General features: G+C 42.8%; 1 protein-coding gene across 1 annotated transcript; it reads right to left on the reverse strand.

Annotated features, from left to right (window-relative positions):
• Positions 1-3,019: 3,019 nt before the first annotated feature.
• On the reverse strand, positions 3,020-10,961 carry SUMO2 (small ubiquitin like modifier 2). Its single transcript, XM_080996606.1, has 4 exons — positions 10,753-10,961; positions 8,283-8,414; positions 4,594-4,665; positions 3,020-3,635 (listed from the first exon to the last, which is right to left on the reverse strand). Exons 1-4 carry the CDS (start codon positions 10,771-10,773, stop codon positions 3,573-3,575), a joined length of 288 nt encoding a protein of 95 aa, XP_080852732.1. The 5' UTR covers positions 10,774-10,961; the 3' UTR covers positions 3,020-3,572.
• Positions 10,962-14,517: the final 3,556 nt, after the last annotated feature.

A 14,517-nucleotide genomic window follows, 5' to 3' on the forward strand; every position in this document is an offset into this window, starting at 1 on the left:
TACCACATCCCTTTGAAAGCAACTCCATTTGGCTGAGAGGAAGCTATGCCCATGGGAATCAATCTAGAAAATGGTAATTGTAGGTGTTTGATTCCAGATGATCAAGTAGGAAAAATAGATCATGAATCCAGCACTTTCCTCAAGTACGGTAAATGCCCCATTGCTGCTGACACAAATATATTTCTGTCTTTCTTAAACTCATCAGACCATGTATTTAAATCTTTGAAGCAGATGGGTTATTTTTTGAACATACCCCTCTTCACGTTTGCAGAACGGTAGATATGCATTTTATCAAATATTTATTAGCTAGCCCTGTAAGTACAGTGCATGTACAGAAGCACTGGACAGTGTATATGCCATTTCAGAGCTACAATTGCCCCCTACCACCCTGTTTTTAGAGAATATGTCAAGGCACATCTTTCTAATTTGAACTTCTGTATCTTTTAGTAGTACTTGCAATGTTTTTATCACATTTTTATTTTTAATACACTGCCTTGGTAGTTTTCAGAAAGGCAGTACAAAAGTAAATAAGCATAACATTTCTGGAATACAGATGCTCTTGCTTAACTCCATTCCAACAAGACAGTAACAATTTCATTTTAGTAATAAATTTCTTGAGATTGCCTTGTTTTAAAATACTTATAAGTACATACTATCAGGTGAATCTATACAATTTCGGATGGAGACAAAATCTTAAATTTAAAAATACGTTAAAAAATATACCCCAGTATTCTTAGGACATTCTTAAAATTTGGATTTCATCAGCATGCGTAGAACTCAAATTATGACAATGGATGCTGAAGCCTCTCTCCTGCCTCTCCTTCCATCTCGTCTCAAGAAGCCCCATAACATGGATTTTTAACAGCAGAAGCAGAACTAGTAATATTTACAGTAAAATTACAATCTTAAACCTGGCTGCTCTGAACTAGATACCTCAACTTTATCACAACTTATGACCGTGGGCTGACAGTTTTGCACCAGCTCCTATGGCTCCTATGAAGGCTTACCTGAATCTCCACAAGGCAACAAGAGTAACTTAACTGCCCAGCTGCAGCAGGGTTCTGGAAAAAGTAGGAAGGCAACTGCATATATGGCAATTTCTGCACTAACAACCTCTCAGCACTAATTAGGCCTTCACACTAATGCTAGAACCCCAATGTTGTATTCACATAAAAGATTACAAGACTGGAACAAACTACAATGTCTGTTTTCCCATTCCACAAGGTATACTGTTGTTTTTGATGAGAGCACTGTTTTAATTACTAAATGTGTAAAATAATCTCATAATATCCTAACCATATTTTACTCCCTAGCAGATGAAAAACATGTAAATACTGAGCCCTCTATTAATGTAATAGCTTTATCCTTTTTTATAACTTAACAGCAGTTTATTGTAAGGAACAGTACTTTATATTTTACAGATTACTTTGTTATGAACTTAAGTAGGCAAAACTAATGTGACATAGGAGATCCACTATCCAGTTATTTTTAATAACTGATCCCAAGCAACTACTCCAAAGATAGGGGAAATGAGGTTTCATCCCCTTTCATCTTAGGCTATTTTCCCCAATCTAAATCAGCCTTCTCAAGCTATTCATTTATTTATATGCCACCAACTCATATTTCAAGGCAGAGTACAATAATATATACAACAAAACATAAAACACCATAAAAACAATATAAAATGATTATGAAAATGACTAGCTAATCAATAAAGTTTTAACAACTGCACAGGTCCTAATAGCATAAAAAGATCTTTATGAAAGTACTAAGAGTGCCTGCTAAATCTCTCCTGAAATAGTATTTATTCCACAGGTCAGATGTGGAATGTCCATCTTCTAGCGGAGACCAGTCAGTCCTCTCTAACATGTGGGACAACTAACAGCGCTCTTCTGGATGATCTGACTGATTGATCACCAATCACAGGTTCAGGCAGTCCTTAAGATATCCTGGACCCAAAGTTGTTCAGGCCTAGTCCAGGAGCATATGGGCAGCCAGGGCAGAGGTTTTAGCAGAGGTGCTCCATGCTATTGGCCATCTGACACCATCAGCAGCCTAGCCACTGCATCCTGCACTAGCTGGAACTTCTAGACCAGGCCCAAGTGCAGCCCCACATATAGCCCACTACAGGAATCCAGTCTCAAGGTTACCACTAGCCGAGCCAGCCCAATCCTGATGCGGCCAAAACGGTTGTTCCAGAGAAAGCAGGTAAAAGGCACCACTAACTACACCTCCAAGCTTTATACCTGCTTCCAGAGGAGTGCAACCCCATCCAGAACCGGAAATTTGTCTCTATCTTCCAGACCCATAAACCACCTCTCCATAAAGCCTCCATCTTGCGTTTTTCCCCACAAAGTTAATAGCAGGGTGATGGGTTGCTTTTTAGATAGGGGGAATGTGAGGGAAACTGTATGTGAAAAAAGAGTTAAACATTTCACCAGCACTTTAAAGTAGCTGTGTGAGGATGGATAATCACTAAAAAGCCTCGAAGGAACCTAGCCACAGATCACCCACATTACATATTGTTTGACTGTAGTCTTTCAGAACAGCCTGTCAATTATACACAAATATAAAGGTGCGTGCCAGCTGGTTTCCTTTTGTATATACTTGGGATAGCTCAGTTGGTAGAGCATGAGACTCTTAATCTCAGTCATGGGTCTGACCCAATGTTGGACAGGTTTCCTGCATTGCAAGGGGTTGATCTAGATGACCCTTGTGGTCCCTTCCAACTCTATGATTCTATGAAACACAAGCAAAACATTTTCATCTGGCTATCTATTGTAGAAACCTTGGCATTTCTTTCCAAGGTTTCCAGTACAAGAGCTATTCTTTTTTTAAAAAAGGATAAGTCTGTCTCTCTGCCTCTGACAATTTTACTCTGCTCTAGACAGTAGGGGGCAGCATAATAACTGGGCAAGCAATTTGATGAAACAACAGCAAGTAACTAGTGGATTCAGTGTCTGCCACATCAGCTGACTCATCCCAAGTTTAAATGTTATCACAACACAGAAAAATAAGCTTATTTTAAACAAGAAGTTTATTTAAACAACAAGACGCTTTACTTGAAGGGAAAACTATCCAAGATCAAATTTTTGTTTAGAGTAATTTACCCCTACTTAAAGACAGATTGCTCTACATGTAACAGCTACGTACAAAAAAGTTATAAAATCGTCCTTGGTTGTACAACGATAAAAGAAAAACATTGAAATTATCCAATCAAATAAGGTATGCAAGGTTTTTGTTTTTCAACAATGAGAGCAAAATAACTTACTGGAATATAAAGATAAAAGTTAGAGGAGCATGCCATGGAGGAATGGGGCATTTTCACAGACCAGTTTGTTTTTACCACCCCATCTCCATATGATGTTGATCAAAACATACCATTGGCCATTTAGTTAAAAAAAATATGCATGTCTGTGCACATACACCAGTTACGTTATGTACAATAGAAGGAATAGGAAAAGAAATCAGAGAGAGAAAGCTATACTGCAGTAGTCAAGATGTGGCTGAACCAAGTCTCGTTTTTCTAATTGTGAATATGTTGTCTGTGGGAAAGGGAGTTTGGTTCTCTTTTAGTAGACTCCTCCTGTCTGCTGCTGGAACACATCAATTGTATCTTCGTCCTCCATTTCCAACTGCATTGAAAAGATTTAAAATTCAATTCAAAATACAACAAATGACACAATCAAAACATTTTTATTTGCATTTCTCCTGCTCTAAAGAGAACTACAAGCAAATACAAGAGCCTAAAGATTGCACTGTGGTTGTAACACGAAGTCCACTAATGTACCTAAACTAGAAAACAAGGTTGCATTACAGAATGAGTGAACTGAATTCTGTTGGTACTGCCAGACTCAATGGATTGGATCAACAGAAGCACAAATGGCACAGAGCTTGTGCAACGGGGATTTCCTGGTTTACCTTTCCCAGTGGAGTCCCAGGTGTCTCTCAAAAGCCACTCCATAGGGAGCAAAGGCCCCTCCAGAATGGCATAGTATGGGCATGCGGGGGGAAGGGGAGAGCGCTACTGCAGGATAGGAAGACTGACAGAATTCAGGAAAGGCTATCTTGTCTGCAGGCAAGTGTCTTCTTTCCACTTGTGCAAGACACTTTTGAATCGAAGCCAACAGAGATTAATAATACAGAGTTAATTATAGTAAACTTAAGTGCATTTTCTGTAATTAAGACAGAAGAATTGTACTATTCACTTGTCAGGATGGTGAATCCGTAACAATAATAATGTATTACTGTACAGGGATCAGATTAAAACTCCCTACACCTGCAATGAAGGCTAAAGTATTAGGATGGCACAGGGAGAATTGGGTAAAATTCAAATTGTACTTTTAGGTTGTCGCAAACTGCATGCAGGACCCAATATCAAGAACTAGGGACATAAAATCTAAAAAAAAAAAAAATTGTTGCATTTGGCAATTAACTGAGTAAGTGTTCTACATACCACAGTGTTAGTTGCAAATCAGCATGACCTACCTATTAACATGGATAAGATTTAGTATTAAACTATTTCGTAGCTGATATTTGTATTCTTATTTTCTGTTTTCACTCTAGCAGAAACTTTGGCAGCTTTTTTCTTACCTGTGCAGGTGTATCTGTTTCATTGATTGGCTGCCCATCAAACCGGAATCTGATTTGCCTCATTGACAAACCCTACATAAATACAAATTTAAAAAAGGAAGAGTCTCAGTTACTTATCAGCTGAGCCAAACAGCTACCACAAGCCATCATACTTATTTTACCAATCTTTGCATTTACGAAAAGTGTACCAAAATACAATTATTGAGCGGTAAATTAAGTGTTGCTTGTGTAATAAAGGTGTTCAGCAGTGCCCCTACTGGTAGCATGTAGGAGATGCTAGATAAATTTTCAAGTCCAAAAGCAGTGATTTCAGATCACAATTGGGAGAAAACTTGAATGAGACTTTAGGGTGGCAAGTCTCAGAAGGACTGACATTTCAGAAGGATAGCAGGATTCACTTAATGTACCCCATTAGTGGAAGCCCTGTGCAAGGACTTCCTCTTGTATGACAGGTCTCTCCCTCCCCACCCCTCAAAATTGGCTGCTGGTGGTAGAACCCCACAAACAGCATGGGGGGGGGGGGGGAAGCGACAGTTCCATCTGGCAAGCGGCAATGCTTCTGCAGTGAGAGTATTTGTAATAATGCTACACTGAATTTCACCCACAGCCAAAGCAGAGAAACAAGAATATTTTTCTAGGTTTATTGCACTGCATTGCAAACATCTAACAAAACCGCTGTTTCTGCACTTATGAGTTCTGCAAGGCACAACAAGAGGATTTCCGAGTAAGATATGTCAAGGCTGTATATTAAGTTTAAAATTATCTTTTTTCCACTTAAGTGCAGTTCCTCTCTCATTTTTTTGGTTATACCATCATTTTGGCCACTAGGAAGCTTCAATTACCAAAATAGAAGCCAAGGTTTGCTCCCAAAATGTTACATGGGCTAGAAATCTTGAAAAGTTATAGAACTGATCCTATTAGGCTGTGCAAACTAAATATGCCTAATTATTATTTGGGTATGTTTTTGAAACAATGTGAAGATGAGATAGAACCTTAGGTACGAGCATTGTTACCTTGAATGAGTGTGCACTGGTCCTTACTTCCAGTTAGTCCAGAAGTAAAATAAACTATCATGACTAAGCCCATATATTGTAAATCCAAACTGCTCTGCCCGCTTTAACCCATTGCTTTGCTGCATACTTTTAGGGCTGCCACTTTACATGAACTGACACATTCTACCACAAGTAGGAATTTGTCACTTGTAACATACTGTACTTTAGCCCAATTGTTACTTTCAGCACCAAAGGCCAAAGCTACATTTCTTGTGTGCTCATTTTATAACTAATAATGCTTTATTATTATTATTATTCTGCTGTTTTAATTAAACTGCTTAGAGATTTTCTCTAAACCATGTCATATTTTTTTTACCCCCACATTTTAGGCTAGAAACAGATTCTCATAGGGAAGACTGGCAATTTAGGACTTTTTTAAAAAAAACAAACACAAAACCTTCTCACGTCCACAATTTTCTCCAGTCAAATTTGCAGTAATCAGGTATGTGCCCACCTTTCAATATGGCAGCAGTGAGGCCCACAAGACTTCCACATTTGCACTGTGTAGCCATTGCGATCAAGCAATGTTTACTTGCACTTGAAATCACAAGACATCAGGCATGGTGCAGGTAAAGGGTCAGGGGTAGCAAGACATCATGCCTTTGCTCTTATGGTTTGATATCAAATGCATGGGCAAAAACAGGTCACAGGACATCACTGTGACATATTAGGTGATTGATAGGTGGTCAGCCCTGTCAAACCTAGCCCACGGGGTCAACAAGCATCCAGCTCTTACTCCTGCAACATGGGAAGGAATCCTGCGTCTGACATACACTATGGGTCAGGAACAGTCTTCAGCTTTGGAATTCATCCTTGTTGTGCAGTGCTTCCATAACATTGGGAAGGCCCAGCAAAGCACAAAGTAGTCCCATCTCTCCTTCCAAGCGTGGATATAGGGACAAAAAAGAGATTGTCTCACTGTGCATCAGAGGTGTTGGGGCTACTTATGCTTGCCATAGCAAGAACTTGTGGACCTCTGCTGCGTACCATGCATAATTATGTACCTGCTTGATCCAATGCATCAATGATCCTGTCTTACCATTTTCCTAAGTTTTTTTCTTTTGTCCTCATGAAATGCTACACCTTAGTCTCATCATTTATTTGCATATTTTGTATTATACTTTCAGTGTTTAGTGATGCTTGGATATACAGTGGTACCTCGGGTTAAGAACTGAATTCATTCTGGAGGTCTGTTCTTAACCTGAAACTGTTCTTAACCTGAAGCACAACTTTAGCTAATGGGGCCTCCCGCTGCCACTGCATGATTTCTGTTCTCATCCTGAAGCAAAGTTCTTAACCCGAGGTAATATTTCTGGGTTAGTGGAGTTTGTAACCTGAAGCCTATGTAACCTGAAGCGTATGTAACCCGAGGTACCACTGTAGAATATCTTTAGCAAGCATTATGTTGGAAGACTGTCATGTTCTTGCTCCTCAACAATTACATGAAAGTCTACTAAAATGAGGTTGAATGTTCCACTGAAGTATTCGCAGAATGACCAACAGTTTCTTTCATCCAAAAATTATCCCTCATCCTCAGCTTAAGACACAAGCTTCTGCAAAAGACAGAGCTAGCTTACCACTCTATGGTAAAGCCACAACACAATTTTGAGAAGACTGCAGTGTAAGCACTCAGTCTAGCACAAACCTTAGGGTGAAGTCTGTTCACAGTCCTTCAGTGAAAACTTAACAGGATAACTATTGTTCACAACTTGCATCATATTTAAAGTTTGTGAATATAAGTGCTATGCCCTAACCATGTTAATAACAAGTGGTAGAGCAAGCTAACTTCAGAGACCAACTTCACCGTGACATGTACAGAATCTCAAAACATTCAAATGTTTTGTGTTAATATTCTTACATTGCCTTATTACTATGAAAATTGTTCCCATTTTATTTACTAGGTTGTGGTAGTCTTAAGTTTTCTAAAGCTGCAATAAGGAAGTATGCACCTTTTGAAGCAGATTTATTTCCAAGCCAGAAGAGTGGAAAACAGACCATAAGATGAAAACACTGCATAAGTTTCCCCAAACTCAACTGCAAAAACAGGTGTCATAACTTAATACTACCTCAACCTGCTATAATAAAATTATTCCAAACAATACAAAAGCAAATACTATAAAAGTTAACTATCAGCACCAAAATGCCTAGACTTGCTTTCTTCTGTTTTGTTTTCTGTTTTTGCTTCGTTCACCAAGCTGGAAAACCCCAAAAGGAATGTAGCACCTTTCTTCTAAATAGGTGGGAGCTATGGAGAAAGCTGAACTGAGAATGAACCTTTTCCTTGAGAGTACAGTGGTACCTTGGGTTACATATGCTTCAGGTTACAGACTCCACTAACCCAGAAATATTACCTCGGGTTAAGAACTTTGCTTCAGGATGAGAATAGAAATCGTACTGTGGTGGCGCGGCGGCAGCAGGAGGTCCCATTAGCTAAAGTGGTGCTTCAGGTTAAGAACAGTTTCAGGTTAAGAACAGACCTCCAGAACGAATCAAGTTCTTAATCCGAGGTACCTCTGTACTGAAGATCATGAAAGGATGCACTTTCATTACATGTACAATTGTACATGTTTATTACAGGGTTAATAGGCATGAAGGTGCCTCAAAATGTTTCTTTGAGTATTCATGCAGTCTTCTCACCTGTCGTTCACAATAGGCTTTCATTAGTTTGCTAAGTGGTGTATGCCTTTTAATCTTAAACTGCACCACAGATCCATCTTGCCCTGCAACCTTCAGATTAATGTGGTCATTATTTTCAGTCTTCACACCTTCCTGTACGGGGAAAAAAAGCATAATGATTTTAAAGTTATTCCATCTAGTAATGAATCCTCAAGTTCAATACGCATTATCACAACCAGAGTTCTCAAAGACTAGCCACTACAGCTCTGTTTCAGAAATATCATTCATTAGTAAGTGGTTTTAGTGGGCTGTTGCCAACTAACAAATGGTCCATAGTAGACAGGCCAATTAGATCACTGCAACTATTTCTATGCTTTGTGTTCTGAACTAAACATAGATTTCACTTGATTTATCTACTATACCAAATTCACAACAATACATGGCAATACTAAAACTAACAAACCTCATTAAGTTTGCAATTCTACACAAACTTACCTGGAAGTAAGCACAAGTGAGCTCAGTGGGGCTTACCTACTCAGACATTTCATTTTAAATCACCCAATAAAACTGACCAGCACCATATAATGATGAATTTAAGAGCCAAAGTGCTCTTGACTTACTATATGGGGAAAGAGTTTTAAAGGTTAAGGCAGCAGCATGCAGCTGTAAAGAGCACAATAGTTAATTTTATCCTTCTTAGGAAAGCTACAGCTATTCTTGGAGCTTTAGCTACAGACCTGACAATTACCAACACCTCTCTTGCTTTATTTAAACTAAAGGCAAGCATTAAGTTATTGTTCTAGTGTATTTATGTACACAACTCTGAAGCACAGCCTCATAATGCATGCAATTATTGTTTTATTCTGTCCCTTTAGCATAATGAGAACAGAACTACTTCTCTTTTTCTTTCTTAAAATAACTCCACCACTGCAAAAAAAGAAAGAAAGAAAGAAAAAAGACATTTTCTTAGCTAAGTTTTGGATCTGGGTTTAGGGTTCAAATCTCCTCTGCCATAAAGTTCACAGGGTGTTATTGAGCTAGTTACTGTCTCAGCCTTAAACTATTTCACTGGGTTGTTATGGGGATCAAATGGGGGGGGGGAATGCAATCCACCTTAAATTAATCGGCAGAAACACTGGATATAAATATAATAAATAAGAGGAAAAGAAAAATAATGTATCTTAAAATGTGCTTATCTTCTCTCACTCAACAGGGTTAAAAAACAACTACCACCACCACCATGAAGACACCTTAAGAGCTTTTTAGCTTTTATCTTAAAGAACTTAAGAAACAAAAAGTTACTTTGCAAGCATGCCCACCATTTTTTAAAAGTACATAGCACCTACTAGTCTGGGTCTGGGTAAGGTTCCTCCATACTATACTGTAAACTATGCAGGTATGCTGGGGTGCCACTTAAAAGGGCATCGTTTGACCTTAGGAACATTCCCTATTTCTGATCGCTACGAGCTCAGAGCCTCATGGTACAACTCGTACCTTTGAAGAACCCATGACTATGACCATCCCATTAAGTTCACAGTACGCCCGACCTCCACACAACAGACGTTCCCTATGGCCTACCTCCGACGCACCTAAGACACACGCACAAAAATACAAAAACCACAGGCGCCACAGGGCCCTCACGCTGCAAGGCTTTGCAGAGAGCTCCTGGAAGGCGCAGCAGCGAAGCCCCACACCTCCGATCTCGCCCTTGCACACTCCCGCACACAAAGCAAACTACATCCAAAAGGCACGCACGCACAGAACACCACCACCGTCGCCCCCTTTTGTAAAAAAAATAATAGTAACGTTCCTCTGTTCAACCGCCTTGAGCGGCGGGCGGGATCCCGCGGAGTCCGCGAGAGGAAAGGGGTTTTTCGCGCAGCCAACGTTTTGGCGCCTCCGAAGTCACATTTAAAACGAGGCGTACGTCGGAAAAGGAGGGAGGGAAGGAAGGAAGGAGGGAGGAAAAGGAAAAGCCAGGCCACCCAGAGGCCAGTTACCTCCGCGGGAAGCGGGGAGAGAAAGAGGGGTTACCTGCCGCCCAGGGGCCACTTAGGGAGGACAGCAAGCAGCGTGCAGGACGGCCAGGAAGGAAGCGACACAAAGAGGGGCCTTCCCATCGCCATCGCCACCCCCCTCGCCGGTCAATAAAGCTGCGGGCGGCGCCCAGCACACGAGGGACTAGCGCCTCTTTCTTGCAAAGGGAGGGGGCCACAACATCAACAACAGAAACCCGAGAGGGAAGGGGCCGTTCCGCAGCCCTCCGCAGGGGCAAGGGAGGCTCGCCGCTGTAAGGAAAGGCGAGCTCCTCGAGGGGGCACCCCCATCCCTTCCTCCCCCTCCCCCTAGAAAGAAATCCGATTAAGGCGGAGAGGGGGAGGGGTGGAAAATGGCGCGCAAGAACCGGCGCGGCGGAGCCGACGCTGCGCCGCCTCCGTCCCCGCCGCCCGTGCCGGCTCCGTTGCCTCCGCTCCCCGCCGCCTTCGCTCACCTTGGGCTTCTCGTCAGCCATGGCGAGTTCAGCGGGGGCCGGTCCGCTGCGAGCACCTCACGCGAGCAAGTGGGGGGACGGAAGGATGAAAAAAGGCGACCGCGACGGCCGAGACAGAAAGACTGGGGGAGGGGGCGAGTGAGCGCGCACGCACTGCCGCGGGGCCGCGCCTGAGCCTGCGAGAGCGCGCACGCACGGCCTCCCCCCTCCCCCTCCAGTCCGCTCGCCATTGGGCCTCGGCGGGGCGAGAGCGCGCAGCGCCGTTACATAACTCGGAAGAGAACGGCGGAGGGAGGAGGCAATGGCTGCGTGCGTGCGCGCACCCAGGGGGCGTCGTCCGCGCCCCTGCCCAACGTGCGCGCGCCCCGCTGGGCGCAGCGAGCATTGCTCTTGCTCGTGAAGAGGGTATTGTCTTTTCAAAATGGCCGCCGGGCCTGGGAGACTGCAGAGATCTCCAGCTAGCCAATTTGCACTTTCCGTCAAGTTACTATTGAGATGATTTACATGGGCCTGCTAAACAGAAATTTTTTCTGCCTTTTAAATTGTTCCTTTTCATTTGGTTGATGAGCTAGCCACGTTAATCCTTGTTAGATTTCTGTGTACAACCATTCTATCTCTGTTGCACCAGATATCAACCAAAGTAGGTCCCTACTTTCCCGGGTGTTAGCTGAAGTTTTCTTGTACCAACTCCGTAATTTCTCTTTGTATCCCACTAAATAAATTGTAATTCATGCATATGTTAAACTGCTATTACACTGAAGTGTACCTATCTACTAATGAAAAACTACAAAATATCAGATTTCCTCATTACCTTACATGGAAACTTAATCTGTACACTTTACTAATATTCACTGATAATTTCTTTTCACTTTCCAAATTAACACACCTTGATCTCAAATGTCCAGAAAGAAAAGCACACTGGTTCTGGAATAAACCCATCACTGATGTTTTAAGAAAGGATATTTACATAATCCTCCATTATAACAGGAAAATTGTGTTGCTATTTTCATAAACTTGCTTTAATCCCCTGAATATCCTAGTGGAACAGTGCTTTCCACTGTGTTCATTTATCAGGGGTCCCTTGATGAGAAGGGCAGATAAGTTTCCTTGAAAAAACTTCACTACTGTTTATCTTCCCTGCATAGTGCAGTCACTGGGAAGTATTGAGTGAATTCTTGGTTCACCTGGGGCCCAGCAGACTTGCCGGTTTTTCACACTGTGTGCAAATAGAAATTAGAAGACAATTGATGCGTGTGATAGAGAATAGGCATAAATGCACAAAAAACAACTGGTCAACTATTGTATTTTTGGGCAGAGCAATGCTATAGCTTTGGTACACCAGAATACCACTAATGTTGTTGGTGTAACATAGTTCACATTTGGTCCCCACTCTGTGCTTCTAGGAACCAGTGGTTCCTAGAAGCTGTCAGCATATGACGGCGGCCACACCCTAAAAAACAGCTTCCACTGACCAGCTAAACCAGATGAGGGTAGCCAGTGGGTCTCAGCCCTCTGTTAGGGACTTTCCTATGCATGCAAAGACAGCCTCCAGTGGACTGAGCGGACGAGACCAATAATGGGGCCAACAGTAAAAAAGGTGATTTCTGCATGTGCTGTAGAGGGATATGAGGGGCCGATGAGTCTTGTCAACCTGGGAAGGTAGCCCATCTAGGAGAAGGAAAACTCTGATGCTAAATCTCTGCTGCCTTGCCGGGATATCTTTGGGAGAAGAAAAGGCTAAGGAGTAAACCAAACACAAATCTGGAGAGGAGTCCCTAGAATGGTTGAAAAATGCCTTGTATGCCTTCTGGCAACTCCTGCAGCCAAGCTGGTGCCAGACGTATTGCTCTGCTTTCCTTTAGACCACAGCAGTGAGGCTAAGAGGAGGGTCATGTCATCAGGGCAGTCTACAACCTCTATACACACTGTCCAAGCTTGTGCCCTGAGGAGGTCACTTCAGTGCTGCTAATGCAGCAGTTTGGCTTCACCCTTGCAGGCGCACTTCATTTTCTCTCAGGACAGAAGGATGTCAACAAGAACAATTCTTGCTCAGCACGTAACATGAAAAGCTCCCAGTCACAGAATGGACCACTGATTATGTCCATACTTGCAGCCTCCATGGTAGCACTGAGGACTTCCACCAATCATGTACCAGCCCTATGACAGTGCCTCCATGGAAGAAGCCAATCCATTCACAGCAACTAATTGACATTTCCATGACATATCCCCATTTCACTCTGCACACAACACACCTGGCACAATGACACCACAGCAGCAGCAACTGCATAAATTAATATGCACAAGTAGGAATAAATCAATAACTGGGAGTTCCAAGAGATCTTCACATACCGGTTTGAATCTTAATTCCACACAGGTTTCCATGGCACTATAGTTCAAGACTAACAGGGTGGGGGATAGAAGCCTTTTTGTAGGCATGGAAAGTATCTAGGAAAGCCCCAATCACACACAAGAGCAACTTCTGTTAGCTCACTGAGAAGGGCATGGGGTTGAGAAATAAAACACGAGTTCAAGTCCCACTAAGTGGATCTGGAGTGAAAAGGTCCTCTTCACCCTCTGCATGCCAGGCTGGCAACAGTCGTATCAGAGTGAGAAAAGGAGAGAACTCCTGAGAGTCAAAACCTCTGCATATTCTTCAGAGCAGGTCTGTACCTACTCGGCTACAACAGGAGACAACCAACATGGCCAATTTATTATCTCACAGCTGTCAGCATGGAGAGATAGCTCAGGTTTCACATGTAAAGGTAAAGGTACACCTGACCATTAGGTCCAGTCGTGGACTACTGGGGTTGCACGCTCATCTCGCTCTATAAGCCGAGGGAGCCGGCATTTGTCCGCAGACAGCTTCTGGGTCATGTGGCCAGCATGACTAAGTCACTTCTGGCGAACCAGAGCAGCGCACAGAAACGCTGTTTACCTTCCCGCCAGAGCGGTACCTATTTATCTACTTGCACTTGACGTGCTTTTGAACTGCTAGGTGGGCAGGAGCTGAGACCGAACAATGGGAGCTCACCCCGTTGCGGAGATTCGAACTGCCAACCTTCCGATCGGCAAGTGCTAGGACACCCCAGATTCAAATCCAGCATTCGAATCCACTGATATGGGACCCTGAAAATGGGGTGCCTTAGCCATGTAGCTATTTTGGCTCATCTCTGTTAATGGCAACCTATACTGTTCTGTGTGTCAGGCTAGTTATCATTTCAGTAGGCCTCATTGTTCTACCAGCTATCCCATACATACAGCATAGTAGCATCAGCCATCCTACTTGTGCCCTCTGAGAGGCCAGCCGGCTTACAATGCAGAATATGAGTGAGCAGAGTGTCAGGGTGACTCACCAGAGCCTTTGCAGCAACAAGGTTCCAACAACCCCCATCTGAAGTGAGATTAAAATAAGGAGAGGGGAGGGTATCCTAGCAACAAAGAAACAGCACAACACCTTAATTAAAGCTTGTATTGAATGGTATCTGGGATGGAGTGGGTTCTGAAAGTCAGAAGGGCACAGCGGGCAGGAAGCTGCCAACCAGTCATCACAGCAAAGCTCCTCTGCCTTTGACAGCTGAATAAAATACAGCAAAGTAGCAAGTGTCCCTCATGGCTTTGTTTCCTTACACAACTGTGGCACGGAGCTGGCAAAGGTACAGGAGCCTGTCTTTAACAAGTAGGTTTGGCAACGCAACCCTTCAGAAGTACAGCTGGAAGTCCTCTGACAATTGCTTACTAGTCACTGCTGTGGAGAGCGAAGGCGGA

The sequence above is a fragment of the Podarcis pityusensis genome (genome assembly GCF_964106645.2).
Source record: "Podarcis pityusensis genome assembly, chromosome: 2".
Taxonomy (NCBI): Eukaryota; Metazoa; Chordata; class Lepidosauria; order Squamata; family Lacertidae; genus Podarcis; species Podarcis pityusensis.